Source organism: Triturus cristatus, chromosome 7 (genome assembly GCF_964204655.1).
Source record: "Triturus cristatus chromosome 7, aTriCri1.1, whole genome shotgun sequence".
NCBI classification, from domain to species: domain Eukaryota; kingdom Metazoa; phylum Chordata; class Amphibia; order Caudata; family Salamandridae; genus Triturus; species Triturus cristatus.
This window is the reverse complement of record NC_140590.1, coordinates 1,043,268,679-1,043,292,998: the sequence shown is the minus strand read 5'-3', so window position 1 is coordinate 1,043,292,998 and position 24,320 is coordinate 1,043,268,679. Positions and strand designations below refer to the sequence as shown.

General features: G+C 46.3%; 1 protein-coding gene across 1 annotated transcript in view; it reads left to right on the top strand.

Annotated features, from left to right (window-relative positions):
• Positions 1–24,320, top strand: part of STK32A (serine/threonine kinase 32A) — a 636,628-nt gene that overhangs the window by 22,595 nt on the left and 589,713 nt on the right. Inside the window, exon 2 of the mRNA XM_085618100.1 lies at positions 6,851–7,005. Coding sequence (XP_085474226.1) covers positions 6,954–7,005 — 52 coding nt within the window. The 5' untranslated portion in view covers positions 6,851–6,953. The remainder of the gene's footprint in view (positions 1–6,850; positions 7,006–24,320) is intronic.

The following is a 24,320-nucleotide window of genomic DNA, read 5'->3' as shown; positions in this document are numbered from 1 at the left end:
TTGAATTGCAATGGGAGGAAGATTTACATGGTGTATGGTCCGTAGTCTGTTGTAATAGATCGGGGTTCTTCAATGTCGGTCCTGGAGGGCTAGATCCATGCCAGATTTTCATGATAACTACATTTATATAAATGTGGATGTACTTAAAATCTGCCATGGATCTGGCTCTCCAGGATCGACATTGGAGAACCCTGTAATAGACAGAGGAGCAAAATCACAGATCAGCTAAAGCTGCCAATATCACACAAACAATTGACTTTGTTTGCAATAAGTTATTAATAACACCTGGCTTATTAATTAAATGGAAACTCCTGCCACAAGACAATAGTTAGTCATGTGGTTTAAAACACAGTGATTTAAAGCATATGTTATTTACTTGTCCACATAGATCTAGATTTTGGACAGAGATTTAGACACAGGTTAATTTGATTTTTTTTTTTTTTTTTTTAAACCGTTTATTACAGGTCTTAAAAGTATACAAGTATGGGCCCACAACCTTCCGGCCGGCCGCTAGCAATAGTAGGAACATACGACATATATTCATGGAGCACGTGGTATTACAGGAGGAGCATTTCTCAATAGATAACAATGTCGAAAACCACATCATCCAGGCCCCATTATGCGGTTTCATTTTAAATGAAGAGCAACAAAAATTAAAACCACACCCACAAGGCAACCCACAATCAAAAATAGCAGCACGTGCTCCCCAAGAGGGGGGATCACAACTATACACAGAAGTGTGAAGAGGGGGAAGAGAGCAAAGCGAGGACTGGGGGAACCCAATGCCCGGCAGCGGGGGAATGAGTCGGCTAAGGGGATGGGGCTGGCGAGGGATCAGGCAGCAGCGGTGGCGCGCAGATACCCCCTCGGTAGGCGTTCCAGGGGCCCCATACTTTCACCCATGTCCCAAGCTTACCCCTCGCCACATACACCACTTTTTCGCGAAACATGCACCAGTCCATGTGTTCTTTCCAGGCCGAGACCGTCGGGGGCCTCTGGGATCCCCACAGTTGAGCAATATCACGCTTGGCTACCATATATCCCAGAGTCACCCACCACGTCTGCGGCGCTGAGTAATCAGTCGGTTCCCACACATTCAACAGGCATCTTCTCGCTTCAGGCAGCAGCGCCACATGCGTAACCAGACGCAGCACCTCATGTACACCACGCCAGAACCCCTCTACCTCCGGGCACTCCCACAAAATATGCATAAAGGTCCCCAAAGCACCACACCCACGCTTACATAACCCATCTCCGGCATAGCCCATACGCAGAAGCTTTGGCCCCGTCATGTAGACCCGGTGGAGTATCTTGAGCTGGACGAAGCGAAGGCGAGCCGGTATGGCCACCTCCTTCGGGGAGGCCACCGCGGAGGTCCAGTCCTCGTCGTCCAACTCCAGCCCGTCGGCAACCCAAGCCGCACGAAGGGCAGTCAACAGGCCCGAGCGGTCGTTTATCAGCTTTTTGTATATAAGTGAGATCGTGCTGTCCGGGACGTGCCCATCCAGCACTCTATCTTCCAGGGGGGAATATTCCGGGATGGAGGCAACGTCCGTGAAGACGGAACCCAGCGCATGACGGAAGTATTCACTGCCCTGCAACTGAAATTCCGTCTGCAGCATATCGAACGTTTTAAATCCTCCCCTCGTCCAGAGATCCCCCACTTTACTGATACCTATTATGTCCCACTTCTCAAAGCCCTTAGAGGTCCACAGGGAACCTAACCGCTCAGACGCGTATAGTGGTGATGCCCGGGTCAAACGGTCCTTCCACCCCATAGCTGCATTGGCCGCGTGCCAGACTTGCACCATGACCCGCGTGGGGCCCGTCAGACGAGCGTCGGGCGCGCTTGAATAGAGCGCTCGATTGTAGTCGCCACCTGGCAGGAGCATCTTGTCCATTTCGAATGCCGGGTTTAAGGCGGGCCCGTAGAGGACATGGTTAATGGCAGCGAGCTGGGAGGCCCAATAGTACCGTTGAATATCCGGGAGGGCAATCCCCCCGTCAAACCATGGAAGCGTCAGCTTAGCCAGAGCAATGCGCGGCCTCCCGTCCCAGAACAGGCGGCGTTGCAGACTCTCCACCTCGCGGAAGTAGCGCGCCGGGACCAAGTCCATAGTGTTCTGCAAAGCGTACAGAAAACGCGGCAGAGACATCATCTTGAACAATGCCGCCCGGCCGAGCGGCGAAAGCGGCAGGCGCCGCCAGCATGCGACATCTACCCGCAGACGCTGGAGGGGGGGGAGCAGATTCCGTTCATACCGGGCCTCCGGGTCCAGAGTAATGAAGACACCCAGGTACCGAAATCCCTGCGGGGCGATCTGGATCGGACAGCCCCGCGGGAGAATAGGAGCCTCCCCAGAGAGAACATACACACACGATTTAGCCCAATTGATGACGAGACCGGAGTTACGACCAAACGAGTGTAAAACATCAACTAGGACTATAAGTGATTTGCGTGGGGAGGCTAAGTACAGAAGGATGTCATCAGCGTATAGGGATACGCGATCCTCATACTCGGGGGTCCAACGGAGACCACGGATGGAAGGCTCCCACCGCAGCCACTCCGCCAGGGGCTCCATGGCAAGCGCAAAGAGAAGTGGCGACAGGGGACAACCCTGCCGCGTGCCCCGGCCCAGCTTGAACGGGGCCGATACTCTTCCGTTCACGACCACCTGTGCCAATGGGCCCGTATACAGCAATTTGACCCAACTGATGAATCCTGGGCCAAACCCGAACTTAGCAAGCATCGCCCAGATGTATGGCCACTCAAGCGTATCAAACGCCATGGTGGCGTCTAAGGACGCCAAAATGGCCGGTTCCCGTATGAATGGGATGCGCGCAAGCACCCCATGCAAACGCCGCAGATTAAGGGCTGTATTGCGATGGGGAATGAAGCCAGACTGGTCCTGATGAACCAGATCTCCCACCACACCGACCAGCCGATTGGCAAGTACCTTAGCGAGAATTTTGGGCTCCGCATTCAGTAGTGAGATAGGCCGATAAGAAGTAACCCGATCCCGAGGTCTCCCTTCCTTGTGGATCACCACGATTGTAGCCAGACGCTGGTCAAGCGGGAGGGAGCCCACTGAGTGGGCCGCAAGGAACATTGCGTGGAGGTGAGGCGCCAATGTATCCGGTCGCAGCTTATACAGCTCGATAGGGATACCATTCGGGCCCATGGCCTTGCCAGAAGCGACCGAGCGTATGGCGAGGGCGATTTCGTCGGAGGTGGGAGCGGCGTCCAGCAACACCCTGTCCTCCCCGGACAGGGAAGGCAGTGCGATATCTCTGAGCAGGGCACGGGAATCCTCTTCCGAGCAAGAAGAGACCGGGGAATACACCTCGCGGAAATACTCCGCGAAGCAGGAGACAATTTCTTCTGGTTCAGTTACACACACACCATTCGTTTTCTCAATCAGCGGGACCACACGATTCGCTCTTTCCTTTTTATCCAACCACGCTATCAGTTTACCAGCCTTATCACCCACATCATACAACCGCCCCTGTTGCTCTCTACTAAGGCCCCTGGCCGCCTCCGTAACGAGGGCCCTATAAGCCGCTTGCTTGAGCTGGAGGACATGTAGTGCAGCGTCCGTCACCCCATCTTCTAGATTACCCTCCAGCTCCGCTATTTCAGCCTCCACCCGGGTCACCTCCTCCCGCTCACGCCTCCGGGCGTGGGAAATAAGGGATAGGGCCTCCCCTCTAAGTACTGTTTTGAAGGCCTCCCACAGGGAGATAGCTGAAGGCACTGACCCCACGTTCTCCTCAAAATAGCGCTGGAGGGATTTAATCAAGTCAGCGCGAATGGTGGGGTCGCGCAGGTACCAGGAATTGATTGGGACCACCCTGCTCTCAGCCCTCGGAAAGACATCAACATGCAACAATAGCGGGGAGTGGTCCGAGATACCCCGTGCCAAATGGCGCACCTCCCCCACCCTCCCGACATGGGCCGCCGGGACAAGGACATAATCAAGCCGTGAGAGACTACCATGGGCCCCCGAGTGGAAAGTGTATTGCAACTGTGTGGGATGTTTTAAGCGCCAGCAGTCCACCAATCCCAGTGTATCCAAGAGGCCGGATAGCCACGCCTGTGCCCGGGGGAGGTCCCTAGGGGGGTGACGATCCACAGTTCCAGAAACCACCGCGTTGAAATCCCCCCCCACCACCAGAAGCCCCCCTGGAAGGCCAAGGAGGAGGCGCCCCAGATCTGCAAAGGTGGTCGACTGCAACCCCGGTGGAACGTACACCGACACGAAGACAACCACTTTGCCCTCCATTCTCCCCACCAAGACAGTGTAACGTCCCCTGTCATCATGGAGCACCTCATCAATTTCTAACGGGAGCGAGTTCTTTACCATGATACCCACACCCCTCGAGCCTGACGTGAAGCCCGAGTGGGCCACAAGGCGGTAGCCACGCCGATTCATGGCGCAGAAGGAATTGCCAATAAGGTGTGTCTCCTGCAGGAAGACCACATCAGGCGAGAGTCGCTTCAGATACTGTAGGACCACACCTCGTTTGATCCTGTCCCCCAGTCCATTAACGTTCCAAGACAACAAAGTCAATTCCCTACCCCCCATCATACACAAAGACCATCATTCGTCCCCCCGAGAGCACAGTAGAGCCTACACAAAAAAAGGGTTGCCTTGTGAGAATAACAAACAACGCCCCATCCCTACCCACCCACCCCAACAAAACTCCCCCTCCCTGCACCCCTGCATGAGCCCAGACAGCCCCCCCAATGTGCAGTGTGCCTGTCGCCCCATAGATAGTTAAACTAACTAGACCCCCAGAGGAGGAGGGAGAACCCCCAAGAGACCCCACACAACCTCCATAGGAGGGGAAATTAAGCAATCCGACGTATAGTCAAAAGTGGCATCATTTTTGTCCCGAGCGAGGCCTAATATTAGTCCCTCAGTCTTGATCCGGCGAGCCCTCTCCCCCGGCCGCTCCCCCCCCGCCACCCCGATCCCGATCTCCAGACAGAGTATCCAACCAGTCCCCGGCCGCTTCGGGACGATCAAAGAAGTGTGTGCGACCTTCCACCTCCACTCGCAGCTTAGCTGGGAAGAGCATGGCGTACTTGATGTTTAGGTCCCGAAGACGGCGCTTGACACCAAGGAAGCTCAGTCTCTGCTTCTGGACCGCAGGGGTGAAATCGGGATAAAAATTAATATCCATATTATCAAGTCTAATCGGTCCCTGTAGTCTGGAGGATTGCAGGATAGCGTCTCTGTCCCGAAAATTAAAAATCCGGGCGATGAGAGGTCTCGGAGCGGCTCCGACCTTAGGCCTTCCCCCGGGAACCCTGTGGGCTCTCTCCACAGCAAAGAATTTACTCAGCCCCCGTGGCTGGAGATGGTTGACGATCAGGTCTTCCACGAATAGGTCCGCCGCCGCTTCCTCACGTCCCTCAGGCACCCCGATGATACGGATGTTGTTACGTCGGGCCCGACTCTCGGAGTCCTCCAGGCGACGATCCATCAGCGCACTCGCCCGAGCAAGCCGGCGCACCTCCGTTTGCAGGGCCGCCACATCTGTCGTAAGGCCCGATGCGGTGTGGGCCAAAGAATCAACTCGGTCGTTGGTCTTGGAAAGATCGGCCCTTATCAGGCCAACATCTACGAGGACCGAGTCGATCTTCTGCGCAAGAGTGTCAAAACGCTGGCCCACAGAGGCCTTCATCTCGGCGATGGCGCCCATGACATCCCGCAGAGTCAGATCCGTGGGCAGATCGGGGGCATCAGTAGGGCCCTCAGGGGACTTGCGGGGCACCTCAGGAGATCTCTTCTGGAGGGTATAGCGATCCATGCTGTTGGACTGTTGGGCTGCGCCACGCCGGGTCGATTTTACCTTTGCCCGGTCGCCATCTTGTTTCGTGGCCATGGTCCCAGTCTCCCGATCGCACCAGCCACGTCGTGAAGGGCAGGAAAGCCGGTCCACGGGCTCCGGGGGGGTGCAACCCCAGATCTGCGGGGCGGATCACAGCCGGCGGGCAGGCGGGGTCCCCCAGAGAGGCCACACCAACACACAAAGCCCCGTGACCCAACCTCGCATAGACAGCCAGGAGGGTACGAAAGCGAAAGTGAAAGTGCGGGTTCCGCGACCACCAAGCCCTGCCCGCCGCTGTTATTCACTTCGTCACTGGATCGCCCCACAACGCAAATCCGGGGTTCGGCTAGGAGAAGGCCGCAAACCTCGATCGGTGGTAAAGTCGGTGTCTGAGGTCCGATTTGGAAGCGGAAAACGGGCGCCACCTCAGCTCGGGCTCACCAACACAGTCCCCTCATCTGGGACAGGATATGTTCAGGATAGTGATAGGAGGTCGCGGAGGTCCTCGGGAGCCTCGCACCTACGCGGCCATCTTGGTTGCGCGCTAGGCTCCTCCCCTAATTTGATTTTTAATGTTAATATTCCTTATACATTATTTAATATATTTTTAGGTAGTATTTCACCTGACTAAAACATTTTACCCCCTACAGCCAAGTTAGTAGATCTTGGATTGCTTGCTGTGGATTTTTTTTTTATAAATGTTACATTTACAGCTTTTTGGTATGCAGATTGTTTTCATCATAGATTGGATAGAGTGTGCATTAACACTATTGCTGTAGCTAATAAATGAGAGCAGGCAGATGTGGTTACCTTTCACGTCATTTCTTAACAAATCTAGCTTTTGTAGCAAATCTATAGATATATCAGTTGGAAAGTTACAAAACATCCTTGATTATTTTTCAAACTCATTCATATCATAATTTTATGATAATATTGTTTTCAGAGCACTGCTTACAATATATTATGTTATTAGTATGTACATTTGTTATAGTTTATATATTTTTTTCCATAGGATGAGGCTTACGTAATTCTACTGAGCAGGCATGAACATTTTTCAGCTCATTATGGATTCTGGGAGAATGTAACAGCAGGACACAGACCGACCGAATCAAGCCATGGGAGCCAACAACTCCAGTAAAGTACCAGTGTTTGATGAAAATGAAGATGGTAAGCAACCATCATTATTTAATGCATATCTTCAAAATGGGAGCCAAGTTATGAAAGCACAAATGTCTTTATTTTATTGTATTTTTAAAAATGATTAAAAGTTAATTCAGTTTGCTAAACATGGGAATAACAATGAAAAAATGAAATCAAATACTAAAAAATAAAGCATATTTCCAGGGGACTCTCAAATGATTGTTAATTGTTTTGTGCCTAGCTTAAACGTAATCTAGAAAATGGAGTTAAAGATATATTAAATTATTTTTTAAAAACAATCTAATGAGATTATTTTCATTGAGAATCTTAAACATATGAACTATCGATCTAAGCTCATTTCCAATTCAGAAAACCCATGAGGATATATGTATTCAAACTGGAGCACAATACATCACAAGCGACAAACACCTACAAGTGACAAATGCCTACAATGAAAGTCATACTTACGGTTGGTGTAAACTCATTCACCAGGTATCCACTATCCAGGTACACTTAAAAATTAAATGAGGTTTTAGAGCAGTGTTACTAAGAGTACGGCCCGGGGCCACATGTGTCCCTCCTGACCTTACATGTGGCCCCCTGGTCAAGAGCAGTACTGGACTAATGTTTACGTGACTCACCACTCACATTTAAAAATATGTTAAATAAACCAGCAAGCATGTATTTAAAGATTAATTGAAATTAAAGAAAGGCCGTTTTAAGTTGGGAGATTAAGTCCCTTTGATTCCTGAGGGTCCCTAGGGTCCAACTAGCCCACTAGGTACCTCCAGTAAGCGCCACAGAGCTGCGTTGCAGAGAGGTGTAAAAAGTGGCACAGCCTGGACCACCTCTCTGCAACGCAGCTCAGTGGCGCTTACTGGAAGCACCTGGTGGGCTAGTTAGCCCCCAGGGACCCTCAGGATTGAAGGGGAATTATTTCCCCAACTTAAAGAGCGCCATAGGGCGTGTTTGCACACGTCACCTCAGGCCCGTCCCCTCCCTTCCCCACTGTGTAATCACGCCCTGTGGCCGTTTTAGGTTGGGAGATTAAGTCCCCTTGAATCCTGAAGGTCCCTAGGGGCAAAATAGCCCACTAGGTACATCCAGTAAGCACCACAGAGCTGCATTGCATAGAGGTGTAAAAAAAAAGCGGCGTGGCCTCAGAACACCTGTCTGCAACGCAGCTCCCTGGCGCATACTGGAGATACCTGTTGGGCTAGTTGGCCCTCAGGGACCCTCAGTATTGAAGGGGAATTAATTCCCCAACTTACAACTGGCCAGGGGTCGCGTTTGCAGAGTGCTGCAAGGAGGGGGCGTGGCCTCCGGCGCAATGCCGGTCTTTTATTTATTTTATTAAGAAGGAGGGCTGTGGGGCCCCCCTTCGTGTTCTAATTTATTGGCACTGGGGACCCCATCCCCCAGGGCCTGCACCCTAATTTTTTTTGTTGAAAAAAATAAATTTGGAAGGGAGCCGCGTGGCCCCCCTCCCAAGGCCTTAATCGGCCTCGGGGACCCCAACCCCGGGTCATGGCCTTTTTTTCTTTTTAATTCTTTAGGAGGGGGGCTGCATTGCCCCCCTCCTCAGGCCACTTATGGCCCCGGGGACCCCATCCCCGGGGGCCGGCCTTTGTTTTAAAAAAAATATATATAGTTATAGAAACACCTAGGACATGCTGGACAAACCGTATGTACCTATCACCATGACGATTTGTGTGATATTCATTAAAAGGGGACTATGCATACAATGAATCCACGTGGAATGCAGTGCTTAATTTGAGCCGGAGCTTTCCGGTGCTGAGCACCGGCACTTAATTGGTTTCCGGTGCTCAGCACCGGCACCTAATTGTCAACACCACACTTAGGGCAGTCTGCCACAAGGTGGCGCTGCTCATGTAATTTAGAGATGAGCAGTATAACAGTTGTTTAGGAAAACAATGTACATAAAAAAATAACTAATACCTGCCTCCCCAGCAATTCCTTTAGCTTGGAATAATCTGAGCTGTCGCATTTACATGCGAGAGAGATGGTTAGAAGTTGTTTTGGCAGCAATGACGGGGCGATGAGTGGTGCAAGCTGCAGTGGCCTCTTGGTCAGAGCCCTGGCACTTAATATTTTACAAATTAAGCACTGGTGGAATGTATTTACACCGCTAGTGAAGCTCTGACGTGTCTGACGCCCTACTGTGCCTAATCCTGACGCCCCTGCCGGTGGGTACTCTCCAAGTAGACACCCTTGTCGTTTATTTATCCAAACATGGGTAGCTATTGACGGGCTCATTTAATACACACGCACACAAAGCCATTCAAAGGGGATTCGACAAAAATTCGACAAAACTATGCAAGAAACCCCCCTCACGGTTAATAAAACACACATCCACTGGCGAATGTGTAATACTTTTTATTTTACTCTCTGGAAAGGAGACGAACCTCACTTGAGAGTCACAGCATGCTCCTGGCTGAGCCCAATGCTGTGTTACACCCACCAGTGCCCGCTGAGTGCCACACAGCTCTGTGTTGTATTCCACCAGCTAGTGCGTATGCTATGGCACTCTCTAGCCCATGTGCACTGTAACACCACCCCGTGAATATGTCATGCCACACTTGCCTTCTCACGGGTTATATTGCCCCATCTAACGTGCCTTCCTCGATGCCTATGTTATAACGCACAGCGCTATGCCATACATATTACAATCTGGGATCCATATCTTTGTCACAGTGCATATGCAATGTTACACTCCCCAGCACATATTTTATATTACAACTTTAGAGACTAGTTAGGTTACACAACACTGCCCTGTGCATATTACACTCCAAGGCGCATATCGCATAACACGCGCTAGTGCCTGTGCTATCTCGCGCTCTCCAGTGAATCTGTCATTGCGCACAATGTATTGCATATTATATTTCACGCCCCGGTTCATCTTATATCACACTTTTTGGTGCATAGTTTATACCATATACTATATCTAGTTTTCATTTTCAATCGTGCTCTCAGGACTATGTTCTATATAACACTGCGTCCACCTACCCTTTTCATGGGCATTACGTTTTGCGATGGGGGGTGGAGGGTCAGGGGGTGTTACTGCCAAGTGAGCCCAGAGTCACAGTCACAAACGTCCTCTTCTTCCTGAATAAAAGTGAGATTATGCTGCATACTTGTTCATATTTTAAGTAGTTCGCACAGACACACATTTTAAAAATCAATAAAGTTCCTAATACCCACCTTCTGTGAACAGTTAGCTTGCTGCCCCATCCACCTCCTCCCTATCCTCTGTTGTCTGAATCCATGGACTAGCCTCCTCCCTCCTGCCATGCATGGTCTGATGTGCTGCCACTGCCCTCCATTTAGCATGATGTACCAGTCCACTCCTCCTGCCCTCCATTGCCCAATTCTATGGCCCATCGTTGACCTCCTGCTTAGCCTCTGTGCTTAGCTTGCTGCCCCTATTCTCCTTCCCCCTGCCCTCCGATGTCTTTGTGCATGCCTCTGTTCCATCCTTTTTGCCCACCATGTTCCATGGACCTGCCACTTCTATCTACTCTGAGTGTTCTGTTGAGCTGCCACTCCCCTCCCACCTGCCTAGCATTGTCAGATGACTGTAACCTGTGCCTGCCACCTCCACCCTGCCTGTCCACATGCCATGCCCCTATCCCCTTCCTCCTGTCCTCCATGGTCCATTTTACTGCCACACCCTTCTGCCCTCCCTGGTCTGTTGTGCTGCAACTGCTCCTCCTGCCTGCCCCGTGCGCTCTGTTGTGAGGCCCCTTACTCTGAACTCTCTTGTCTGTGCCCAGGTTCTGACCCTCCCTTCTATCCTCCATGGTCCTTTGTGCATGCCCCTGCACCCTCCTTCTTGCCCATCATAGCCATTGTGCTGCCACTAACCCTCCCGCTTGTCATGTATGGTCTTCTGTGCTGCCATGGCCCCTCCCACCTTCCCTGTGTGATCAGCTAGCTGCCCCTGACCCCCTCCCACCTTCCCTCCATGGTATGTGTGTATGCCATCATAGTCTCACTGTTGCTCTCCATGGTGTATCTTGTTTCTAGTGCCCATCCTGCCTGACCTCCATGGTCATCTTGCTGCTCCTGCCCTGCCCCCTTGCCCCCAGCCCTCTGTTTCCATGTGCAGACCCCTATTCCCTCCTTCCTGGCTTGTCTGATCTATTGTAATGCCCCTGATCCGTCCCTCCTGCCCTTTATGGTCTGTTATGCTGCATCTTTCTCTCCTGTCTGTCCATTATGGTCAGCTAGCTACCATTGCCTCTTTCCCCTCTGTTCTCTGTTGTCCATGGGCATGGTCCTGTCCCCTCCCTATTGCTTTCTATGGATTGTTGTACTGCACTCCCGTCCCGCATGCCCTGTGTGGTGTATTGTGCTGCTGCAAACCCTGATGCCTGCCCTGTAGGGTCAGTTTGGTGCACCTCTCCATGTCCCTCCTGTCCTCTGATATCCGAGTCCATGTCCCTACCCCAATTCCTCCTGCCTACCATGATCCAATGTACCATACTTGCAAACATTTTGAACTTGGTAAGATTGGGAGATTTTGATAAAAAAACTGGGGTATTGATTTTCCACTTTGAGTTACATTGAAAAAGAGGAGATTGTAGACAGGAGACAGATCAAATAAAGCCCATTTGAGCTTAAAAACATTGGACGTTTCCTGGCTGAAATGGGTCTGTTGGCATGTATGGTTGTACTACCACTGCCTCTTCCTTCTGCCCACAATGGTCTTTTATATTGCCACAGCCTCTCTTGCCAGTCCTGTATTGTTGGTTTGTTGCCCCTGCCCCCCTTTCCACTGCCCTCCATAGTCTGTTGTGCTGCCACTGCCCTTCCTGCCTGCCCAGTGTGGTCAAATTGTTGCCTCTGCACTCTCCTACCTGCCTTCAATTTTCAGAGTCCGTGCCCCTGGCCTCTGCCTCTCAACAGTATTCCAATGAACAACTAGATTGCTAACATTTTATATTTATTACAAAAGTGTGGAACGCCTGACGTCATCTTGATGTAATCAAAACTGTAATACCTAGAACATTTGCTTTAGAAATTACATATATGAGAGGGTCTTATTTGCATCAACATGATGGTTAGTGCTCTAAAAAACTAAAATGAGGACATATTTTCTGAGTTTTCAAATAGCGACAAAGAACATTTAAATTATTTGTAATCTTTATGTTTTTTTATGCAGTTGACAACTTGATTAAATGTTGCACTTAGGGGAGAGGATGTGGTGTTACTTCCAGAGCTGCAGACTTTCCAAATGGGGAACCAGGTTGGAGTTTCTGCTTCAGCTCAACATTCTGTGATTCTGGTCAAATCACTTAGTCTCCCCATGTCTACAACCAAAATGAATTTGATCTTGTGTGATGTAACCAATGCTCATGTAAAGCACTCCGATACCTGACAAGTCTGCACTATATAAAACTGGTAATACACAAAAAATAAGTGTTTTGCACACTTCTGTCATTGGGCTACATGTGGGCTACATCTGGGTGATATTTGTGCTGCATTTGGGCTCTTTTGTCTCTGGTGGCCATCTTGGGAGATTTATTTGTTATGAAGTTTCCTAATTTCCTCATTTACTGCAGTCTCCTCAGAAGGAAATGCTTTCAGTTTTTTTACTTTGATTCCATCAAGAAGGTATTCAGATATGTCACACATTTGCCATAAATTCTGAATGTTAGCACTCTAGTTGCTCATTAGATCACTGTAGTAAAGCTACTGCTCACCACGGAAGACTGCTGCTGGTATTAAAAGTGCATGTTTCAGTCTGCATATCAGAATTTTTTAATGAAATAGAAGAGGATTTGAGAAGTCACTCAAAATGTGGCCTAATTTTTCTTTCTTAAGCACTAATCATACTTTCTATGGCAAAATGAACCCCCTCATTTTGTTCCTTTTTAAATTAAATGTTTTAAGAGTTACCACTTTATTCCAATCAAGATGGCTTCAGGTGTGCAATACGTTTGTCATAAGTAGGACTGTTAGCGCTCTAGTTGTTCTTTAGAACACTCTGGGATGCTGCAGTAGAACACAAAGGAATCAACTGACAGTCTCTGCCCTTGTTGGATGTACACGTTTTACTGAGAATGTCAGACTTCATTCTTACATGACTGAGAAAGATAATGTGAATTTACAGAAAATATGCTCTCAGGTTAGCTTATAGATCACCTTTCAAACCTCTGTGGGAAAAGCATGAGAAAATAGTTCTCTCAAACATGATTCATGATATCACAGCAGAAGGCTTTTTCACATGGTAAAATCACCTTAGAACACACCACAATTCCTAAAATGAGTATAGTACCATCAACAAATGATTTATAATGTAACTAAAGTCTTAAAATCTTCTATTAACTGCAATGCTTTTTAATGAGGTGCTATCATGTATATTGGTCCCAAGATGGCTGCCGACACTTCTTGGATTAAGTACTGACAGCCAATCAGATCTCACGATGAGATGTGTGGTTAGGCTCCGGCCAGATATATCTATCTTTTTAACTCTAATTTTCTCAGGAACTACTGAACGGATTTACACCATTTAAGCAAAAGGCACATGTCTGAACTGAGGACTACCTCTTTGCCAAATTTGGTGTAATTCCGTTCAGCAGTTCGGGCTGTAGCTGCGTCAACAGGTCCTATGGGAAAATGCATGGGGAAAACGTGTTTTGGGACGCCCCTTTTTTCTCGGCCGCCGCTTGACGAATCACCGTGAAATTTTCAGGATAGGAGCGGACTGGAGCCGGCCAAAAGTTTGGAAAATTTTGCGAAGATTCGTCAAACTGCGCCAACGTTATTCCAAATAGAATGTTACGGATTTCCTATGGAAAATAGGTGCTAACTATAACTATCTACTGGCGACTGCCAGTAGGTTATTTATTTATATATATATATACATATATATATATATATATATATATATATATATATATATATATATATATATATATATATATATATATATATATATGTATATATATATATATATATATATATAGATAGATAGATATATATTTAAAGTACCAAATCCCAAATATTTTATTAGATATCTTTAATATGTAAACAAAATAAATCTCACTGGTATTTAAAACTGTGTATAAATATACACTTACATTTATAACACACACCCACACACACATGTAGCAAAATTATTAAAATACATGTGTGTGTATATATAATATATATATAATAGATAAATATTAAAAACATTTCATAACTTACCAAATAAATAAAATAACATAAAATTCAAAACACCATTACAAAAAATATTAGAAAAGTTTAAAAACAAATAAAAATGTAAACAATTACTATAAAATAAAAATGATTAACAAATATTAAAAATATATATATTTAATTAATATTGGGAAATGCAATGGAGCCTGGTAATAATAGATATACTACTCTCACTGCAGTTTATGCAACAGAAAAGAAATGTTAGTACTTCGGAGGGGTTAAATATATTATTAGCTCTCTAAACAGTGCAACAGAAAGGAAAACCTTAGACTTTGGATAAATAGTTGATTATTACCTGATTAACTTCCCATCCTATACCCCTGCAAACATAGCAACCCACAGCTACAATATGAGTATACTTAATCAATATTACCTAATATACATAATGAATATCAATCACATACTTACTTAAAAAGTAATCACTACAACACTATAAATTACTGATGAAATGAAAAATTTGAAATCTCTCACAATTATAAACTATATTTAAAAAAAGAACTATACAAAAAAACAACATAAATTTAATATACAAACAAAAACACATTAATTTAATAAACATTATTATAAAAAACAAATATTTTTTACAGCTATATTATTGAAAACAATATTTTCAACAAGGATATTCTTAACAACGATTTTGCTTACCTGAAGAAACAATATTCTTGAGAACGATATGTCTGCATTACAATATTTTTGTATCATGAAATACTTTTATCAATATTTCTGCCACCCTATATTTACAACTCAATATTTTGTCTAAATACCCTTGTTATTGATACTCTTCTCGCTTCATTTTCATATTTGGGTATTTTAAGATCAGCACAGGGACGAGTTTACCCTTGTCTCTCACACTCACATTCGCTCTTTCTTGAGAAGATTCTCGGTCTGACACCAATCAATTCAGCTGCTCAGTTCCCCATGGCTCTCTTTGTTCTGGGTTTGTAACACTTTTCTCTTCAGACTCTCTCTCTTTACTCTATTATTAGATTATTAGCATTTAGTTCTCATTTCTTCGCTAATCAATAATAAATTTCTTTCCTTTCTTTCTTTGTATGTCTCCCTACATGATCGCATCTAAGGGCCCGATTATGAGTTTGGCAGTACATGGGACTGCCGACCCCGTGGTGGTATTGAGGCAAATGCTGCACCGTCGGTCCGACTGCCGTATTTTAAGTTTGGCGGTCGAACCGCCACAGGACCACTGCAGCCGCTGTGGATCATGTATCCAGTGGCGGTGGCTCAGTGGTCAGAGATCACAATATGCAGGTAGTGCCAATGAAGCACCCCCAAGCATATTACTACTGGGCCTCGAGACCCTTTCCATGGGGGTGAGCCCCGCCTTTAAAACGGTGGTGGCGACGCAACCCTGGGGGCCCTTACAGGGCCCTACTGTAGCCTCTGTGCACGGGTATCCATGCAGGGAGGCACATGTGGTGCCCTCCTGCATGTTTGTACCCCCAGTCCCTGCATATGGAGTAATGCACGGCATGATGCATTTCTTCCTGTGCAGGAAAGTGTTACGGAGCTTCCCCAATGCTGCCTTTCTATGGCTCTCCTTTCAGCCATAAAAAGGCACTGCAATGGGACTGCCACCGCAGGACTGCCCACAAGAATTACAACTCGTAATCTGGCAGTCGGACTGACTACGGGTTTGGCAGTCTTGGAGTGAGGCGCTGGTGTGGCGGCCCACCCCCAAGACCTCTAAACTGGTAATCAGGCCCTAAGTCTTTCTGTCAGCTACACCATTATCTATGCCTCCTGTCTGTTGGTGGGCATAGTTTACAGCTGTGAAGTTAAGGCTTCCATGGCCTGCTAGCTTTCATGATTTCTTGATGCAGCATGCCAATTTCATGAAAGGAGTAACATTATAGGACAGTAAACAGCTTCGAATTACCTTTGCCTTCACTAGATAGTTGAGGGTGTTTCGGGCCTTTGTCGACCATACAGTGGAGAACTTTGATGGGGACTATGCAAAGGCAGGAGAACTTGCAATGATGTTGGGGAGAGAGTACCCTTTGCCATAGGACCTTGGCCTTTGGTCTGACACCTTGCAGGGAGTGGGGTTTGCAGTGGGTGGGCTTTGCCAGAGGAGAACGGGGTCGGGGTCAGTGTTCAGCCAAGGTCAGTGCCAGGGGGGGTCTTGGTGCAGTCAGCAGAGAACTGCTGCTGAGTCAACTGGTGAAGTGAGTGGCCATGATAATTTGTGGAAATTATATACCACTGCGCAAGGAGTGTTAAACCTGTATTTAAAGCATAACTTTGCAAGTGTTGCACTTGAGGAATCTTGCGAAGTTAAGAAAATCTATGTAAAGTTGTCTACGGCATGCCCTACTGCTTACCTTGTAAAACGTAATCTTTCCATCCGGCTACTCATATTTTCTCATACTCGTATTCCTTTTAACCCTTCTGCTCAAAATGTAGGTTTTATTTTTAATTCTTCATTGAGCTAGTACTAGAATAGATCCTTTCCATGTATATGCTATTTGAAAGCACAAACATGTATTTCCTTTTCAATGAATCTCTTGGCCTTTCTCACCTATTTTACTATTCGACTCTCAGCGTTGGTCGTCTACTGAAGTACTTAGCTGCTGAATCATAATCCATTCAAAATGCAAGTTTCTTCATTATTTCTAATAACTCAGGAAGCCACCAACACTATTTTATGTCCAGAGTCACTTACTTTGACCCATGGGTATCAACTCATTCTCTTGATGTTGTAGCAATGTGGTCCCTGAATTACGTTGTCAGACTATTGGCTGACATAAATACCTAGTTCTAAATATCATCTACAAAAATATTCCCCCATTGAAGAAAATATTTGATGAAACGCGACATTAAAGGGTTTATTTAAAATGAGACACAACATTTATGTCATACAATAATTCTGTATGCATTAATCATGACATACGGTTGTTTTAGCATCTCTATATATTCTCTTGGAGCCCAATCAGACAGTTGTCCATCACCAAATACAGTGCTGATAAAAATGTTGTGGAGCTAGAATCAACACATGGTAGAAGCAGGGTATAATGTTGTCATAAAGAAGTATGAACCGGTGGTGAAATCAACATGGAGACTTAAAGAGCTCAAAGGAGACATACAGGAAGGAGCTGTGTAGTCTCCCTTGGATTAAAGCACAGGAAGATCGGAAGCCTCTGTTTTATTCATCAAGTGCCATGATCTGGAGTGGTTGTTGTAACACGAAATCAAACATTTGAGGCTGTATAATATACATCAGGCAAAAGTGCATAAGATACATCTAGAAGAGGGAGCTGTTAGAAGGAAAGGTGATTGGTAAGGGACATGAACCCGTAGCTCAGTTGATGGTGGTTTGCTATTTTGTTGATATGTATGTTGTTAATTACAAGAACCTTTTCACTGTTGATCAGTACACAGTGATTTAATGCTAGATTATTGTCTCTGTGTGTGTAACAGAGACATGTCCAAGAGATGTGTATGGGCATATGCATTCTTTCAATTAGTACCATTCCGAGGTACGAAGAGTCTGATATCTCAAAGCATTTTATTTTATCTTTGTCTGTAGGCAAATGTGTTGATGTTCATGAGCTATGGTCACAAATAAGTTGAGGAGAGGTGCATCTTTATGGTCTGGATTGAGAGTGTTTTTGTTTATGGCTGACATCCCTAGGCAAACAATATTTGAGTTGTCATATTTCTATTTTTGAATGCTGATCTAATGATCTAAGATATCTTGGTCTGAAAAGAGTTGAATAGCACTGAAGGTTGGGATTGGAAGATCACACTTCTCCTCTTACAATGGCACAAGCAGCCAGTAGGCCTAGTTTGAGTATTCTTGAAGAGGATCCTGTACTCAGACATAAAGCTATTTTGGGCTAAAGCAGGCTACTTAGAGATCCGGTCACTAAACATGAAATAGCCCCCCAGATTGATGAATATTTTGAAACAATGAGGGAGGGTAGATTCCCATCCCTAGGGTATGGGATCCATTCAAAGCAGTTATCAGGGGCCCTATAGTAGCAAATGCCGTAAGTGGCATCCCTGACTAGAAGTACAGGAACTCGGGAAAGAAATTCAAGAGCTGAAACAAAAACAGCTTCATCTGCCATCCCGCCAAAGTACTCGGGCACTAACAGCGGCCAGAGGGCAGTTGCGCATGCATTATACTAGCAAAGAGGAACTCTACCTACTCCACCTCAAGAACACAGCGTATGTAACAGGGGGCAAAGTGGGCATTCCCGTAGTCCAACTTTTGAGGTGCAAAAGGGAAAAAAGGAAATACATGGGAGATGGTTTCAGCCTCTGGGTCTAGATAGTAGAGGATGAAGACAAAATTATTGAATTCTGTACTTTCTACGAAAACCTCTGCAGAGGAATCCCCCCTACATGGCAGACAAAGAGGCGTCTCTAGACAGAATACAGCTGTCCACCCTTAGAGATGCCCAAAAGGAATCACTGGAGGGTCCTATCCTCCTGAGGAGGTCTGACTAGCGAAGAAGTTCGTGATAATCAATGAGGGGGGGAAGAGAAGCTGTGATCCATTCGGCCTTCAATCACATAGTCATTTACACTACCACGTGTTAATTGTTACAGTAGCCCTATGTGTAAAAAACTTAAGGCACCATGTTATATATGCATGGAGATTGAAGGATAAGGATCATTATAGCATATTTCTTTTTCCCTTCTCCCATAGGTACAGATACTACAGATCTGACTTCTCTTAATAAAAGTGGAAAATAACCATAAAACTAGGAGCCACAAGGCGTTCCTATAATTAAATCCAGTCCTGACGAAAGCCTTTAGACTACAACAGAAGGCTGAAACATGTTGACCCATGAAAGTACGGTAGACTAGTAACTTGGTCTATATCCGCACTCTTATTTTTAATTTCTCATATCAACATTCCTCCAATAAAGATATTTTTTGAAAAAATGATATAGAGAATTTTAACCTCACTACACCTGAGCACAGTCACACCCTCTTTTTATCTTGTTTTTTATTTCTGGACGTTACTGAAAAACCAGTTGGTCTTCCTCCAGGTGGAGGTCAGCATATATACTAACAAAAAAACCCAATGATGATGCTGTAACAGTACACCTAGGCGGAGAATCAAGATATACTGCCATCCCTACCTGTGTACATATACGAGGGTTTTTATGACGAAATCAATACAAACAAGACCCTGGTTACACAGGACAAGTGGTCCATTCTCCCCTGATTTTTTGTAGCGAAAAAGTTCCTCAACCCCAATAAAACCCCGGGCCCCGATTGCCTTATGGCTCAATTCAATAAAAACATACTGTCCTAATCTGATTCTGAAACTCATGGCTCTATATAGCCAATGTGCCCAGCAAAGGCCATAACCCAAACAATGGGAGAGTCAGTAGTGACAGTCATCCCAAAACCTATTAAAGATAGTGAGCATTGTGCCTCATATTTGCTGATAGCCCTATTGAATATTGAATCCAAGCTCTATATGAAAATCCTGGTAACTTGCCTAAATAAGGTATTCCGTACCCTGAAACACCCAGATTATAGTGGTTACATTCAGGGACGCCAGACCCATGACATCATACAAACTTCCATCCATCTGATAGCGGAGGCCTCTCTCAAGCACTTAGTGGCGATACGATTGTCCCTTGATGCAGAGAAGGCTTTAGACAGGGTTGACCTCTTCAGAAAATGGAACTGGGACCCACATTCCTCTGGATGATATTCTCCACTTATGCCAACCCAGCGGTTAGGGTAACTTGAAAAGATAGCTATCATGGTCATTCCAGCTTATTAGAGTCACCATACAAGGATGTTCCTTTTCACCACTGGCATGCCTAATCTGACAGACAGATGCAGTAACAGGACTCAAATTCAGACCACGAGAATTTAAAATACCCCTCTATGCCAATAACATTCTCCTTATATTGAACGCCCCAGACACCTCAATCCCAGTAGTGGTGAAACTCTTAGAGACCTTCAAAACTGTATCTGGCTATAAGATCAATATGATAAATCTGAAATACTCAGTCTGACCCTTGCAGCAGAAGAGGCAGAAAGATTCTCGACCCGCTTTCTATTCCTGTGGGCCAAATCCTCAATCAAATATTTGAGGGTCCACCTCACCCAAACTGCAGGGGACCTCTGTGCCACCAACTACCTGCCTCTAGTCACTGCCATCACTAAAGACCTTCAGACCTAGGGAAAATCGGACGTTCTCTTGGTTCGGTCGCATCAACCCGATTAAAATGGACATACCGACATGCCACCTATGTTTTCCAGGCCCTTCAAATATGGCTAGATTCCCTCTATCTCAAACATATTCACTGGAATGTAATGACATTTTTCTCAAGGGGTGGTGCATCGAGGCTTCCGCAGAAACTTTTGCCCACTTGAGAGCGATGGGGGTGCCTGGCAGTAGTGAGCATCTCACATTATTATGCAGCCGCACAACTGTGGATGATGGTGGACTTGTGTTCTAGCTTGTCTCAGAAAAACTGGCAGCAGATGAACCATGCCATAGTACGGAGGTACCTATGGAACCTTGGGGCATATTTACTAGGGGATATCGCCACCACTTTTAGTGACGTTCTGGTGGCAATATCACCTTCTGCTTATTTACAAAGTGGCTTTAAGCCACTTAACACCGCTTTGCAAATAAGGCCCCTGTACACGCTGCACTTAGCGTGAAAGAGGTGTGCAATAGGTGTTGCAGGGGGCGTTCGGCCACAACATTAAATGCTTTTTGTTGCTGCCCCATATTTACAAGGACGGGGCAGCGCCAAGAACTAAGACCAGGGAAAAACTGGTCTTAGGATAGTTATAAGAGGAGAAATTATTAATTTTTCCCTGTATTTTGCTCTTTCTATATGTGCTGCATTCTGCAGCACACACAGAAACAGCAAATCACCTTTAAAGATTGTTTATGTGCAGGAAGGGACACCTTCCTGCACATAGACAATCGCCCTTGCAGCGCAGGCAGCCTTGCAACATGGCGCAAGGGTACCTTTACTGGCGTTAGGCAGCTTTTTTAACGCCAGCACTAGGGGAAACACAGGGATTTTCCGTATTTTTGTAAATAAGACGCATCCCTGCGTTTAAAAAATCTCAGAGCGCTGTGTTACCAATTTTGGAGTAACACCGTGCTGTAAATATCCCTCCATGTGGGGCTGGAGAAGTGACAAAGATCCCCAAATGCCTACATTAGCTCCCCTGTAGCCATGAGTTTAAAGATGTGAGCTAGATATCCACACACACTGGGTCTAGTAGCTTACGCCTTCCCCTATAACCCTACCCACTATAATCCAGCATTCACACTCCTCCTCGAGGACATTGCCTTCCTCAGATGAAGGACAAGTGGTTGAAAAATGATTGAGACCATGTATAATACCTCATGCCAAAGACGTTCCAGCAATGTGTGGCCCCCATATGGTATCCTCGAAACTGAACGATTACACTATGCCCAAATACAACATTGGGTTGTTCAACCACACATCCGGGTGGGAGCCACTAAAGCTTCAACGCATTTCAAACGACAGTTCCCTAAATTAATCAGCACAGGGAGCACCATCTATGTGCTATATGAGTTTCTCTTGATGCGCGATGCTCCTGAATCTTGGTGACAAAATGGTGACCGGGAGGGCAAGCTGGGAAAAGATGGATTAAATTGCAAAGGGACTTGCACTCCTCCTCCATTTCCCTCCTTGGGGATTCATTCAAAGTATGGTTTGGATGTCACTACACCCCCCCCTCCTTTAATTACTCTGCATGCAACACAACGCCACCCCTATATGTTGGAGGGGAGCTTGACTGTGGGCAAAGCACTCCATATATCGTGGGAATGTCCAGTGTTCAAGCTGTTCTGGGAGGGCGTAATTAAATTACGTCACAAGAACTTTACTTTTCCGAAACCCTCTACTCCAGAAGTGATGCTCCTTGGCCTGAAACCCCTTAAATTGACACAACTGTCTAAAGATGGATGGCAGATGCGCCTTCAATGCCTTGGAGCCACTGAATTAAGCATAGTCCGCATCTGTCCAACAAAAGATTGCCCTCCACTCATACAGTGTCACCAGGGATTGTGGCTATTCCAGGGCGTGGAACAAATTGCCACCACAGCTTCGGCAAATCTCAACAGAAAGGCTCTTCAGGAAAGCCCTGAAGACCTGGGTTTTCTCCCTTACAGACACCGCCTGTAAAGCCCTAGTATAAAGTGTACAGGACCCTTCGAACAACATCATTTAGCCAACATGTTCCACCTAGGTTGGCACCAAGCGCCAAGATGCTCCTTGGAGTGATAGCTGCGCTATACAAATGTATTTTCCATTCCATTCCATACTCTTGCGATGAACGAGCAATATCCAAGGGACACGCTTGACCTTCGAAGAGAAGTGGAGGCACTTGAGCGGAGGCCCGCCCTGTCAGCCCCCCCCCCCCATCGAGCCCCCTCCCCTTTGGAAGGTGATGGATGTTTTTCACTGACAGTCACAAGGTGAGCCCCCTGTAATTCGCCTATATTCAGCGCGTCATTGTTGGGGCCTCCTAGGGCATGCAGGGACACGGAACAGCCCATTTTGGCTGATTTCACTTTCTGGCAGATGTGTTGGGATAGTTCATCCTTCTACTGTTTGGAGTGCAGACGGTCTAGAAGGGGAAGTAGGTAAACACATAGATAATATTCAGAGTGAGGATAACAGGTGCCCTTTAAGTAGATTGGTCTGTTGTGTTCCCTGAAAACATCTTTCGCCAACAGTGTCTATGGCCCGCATTGCTCTCTAACATGCCACATCACAGTACTGGGAAATGCCTATTTTGTTCTCAGAAACACAAATAAAATGTTATTAAAAAAATACTTCAGACAAACACTTATTCTGCTTGACTGTTTCTTTAATATCTATTTCATTTGTTTTACTTGATAAATTAACCATATATTATTTGGTAAACACTTTGTTAAAAGCACTTCAGTGTGAAATAAACACATTTGAGTGCATTTTTGGAGTCAGTTATTCATTCTTGCATGTACCAAATAGTGGTTTGATTAGACAGATATTGACAGCTACTGAGTACAGGCAGTGCTTAATTTGAGCCGAAGGTTGCAGGCACTTATTTTTGGGGACAGGCACTTATATGCCCACATCCAGCGGCGGCTCCTCTGCTATGGCGGATGATCGTTGCCCCGCTGCCGGCATTTAAAAAAATGTAAAAATAAAACAATAATAAAACGGGTTTAAAAGACGTTTTATTATCGTTTTATTTAGCTTGTGCCAGGACTTGGAACGGGGCCAGGGTGATCAGAGGCTGGAGAGGGAGAGGTGGGCTCTACCTATACTGCGCATAAACGGCTGGACAAAAACCACATGCGCAGCTGCATTGCTGGGGTTGGAGAGAGCAGGCACAGACTTCCAGTCTGTCCTGGAGCGCACCTCATCGAGGTTCATGCATGAGAGCAGCTTCAGGATTGGCTGCAGGGCAAGTTGGGAGCCTGTGCCTGCCTGCAGCGGCGGAGAGGAGCAAAAGAACATGACGTGATGCTGGAGGGCAGCATGTACGTTTTTTTTTGTCATTCCCCACCCGCCTCTTTTCCCCAATATGAGCCCCTCCTGCCCACTTCAGATATTTACCGAGAAGGAGACAGGGGAAAAACACAGATCAAAAAGACAAAGGAAGGGAAAGACGGCAAAACCGTCTCTAAAGGAGATTCTAGGAACCTGCAAGACTGAGATAAAGAGGCAGGGAGTGTCTGGTAGTGAATTAATGTGTCCTGAGGTATACTCAACACTACTCAATCTTGGTATTCGTTGCACCAACATTTCATTACACCGACCTTGGACTTTGGAGCAGGGCTTTCAACTCCGACAACCATTTTTTTTTATAAATTAAGCACTGAGTACCAGCACTTCTTTTATTTGAAAGGGAGGGTGCCAGCATTTCTCAGCAGGGGTGCAATACTTTCCGTGGGATAGAATAAGCACTTCTCAGTACCAGAGAGGTACTGCGGAATAGTTGCAACTAGGTCTACAGTATTTCAGTTTCTGGCACAGGTGTCAAGACAGGAGGGGCAGTGTGAGCTAATGAATATTTCTCTATTTATTGGCCATTTTTAATGTGCTCGGTCAGCTGAAAAACACTCTTCAAAGCATAGACTG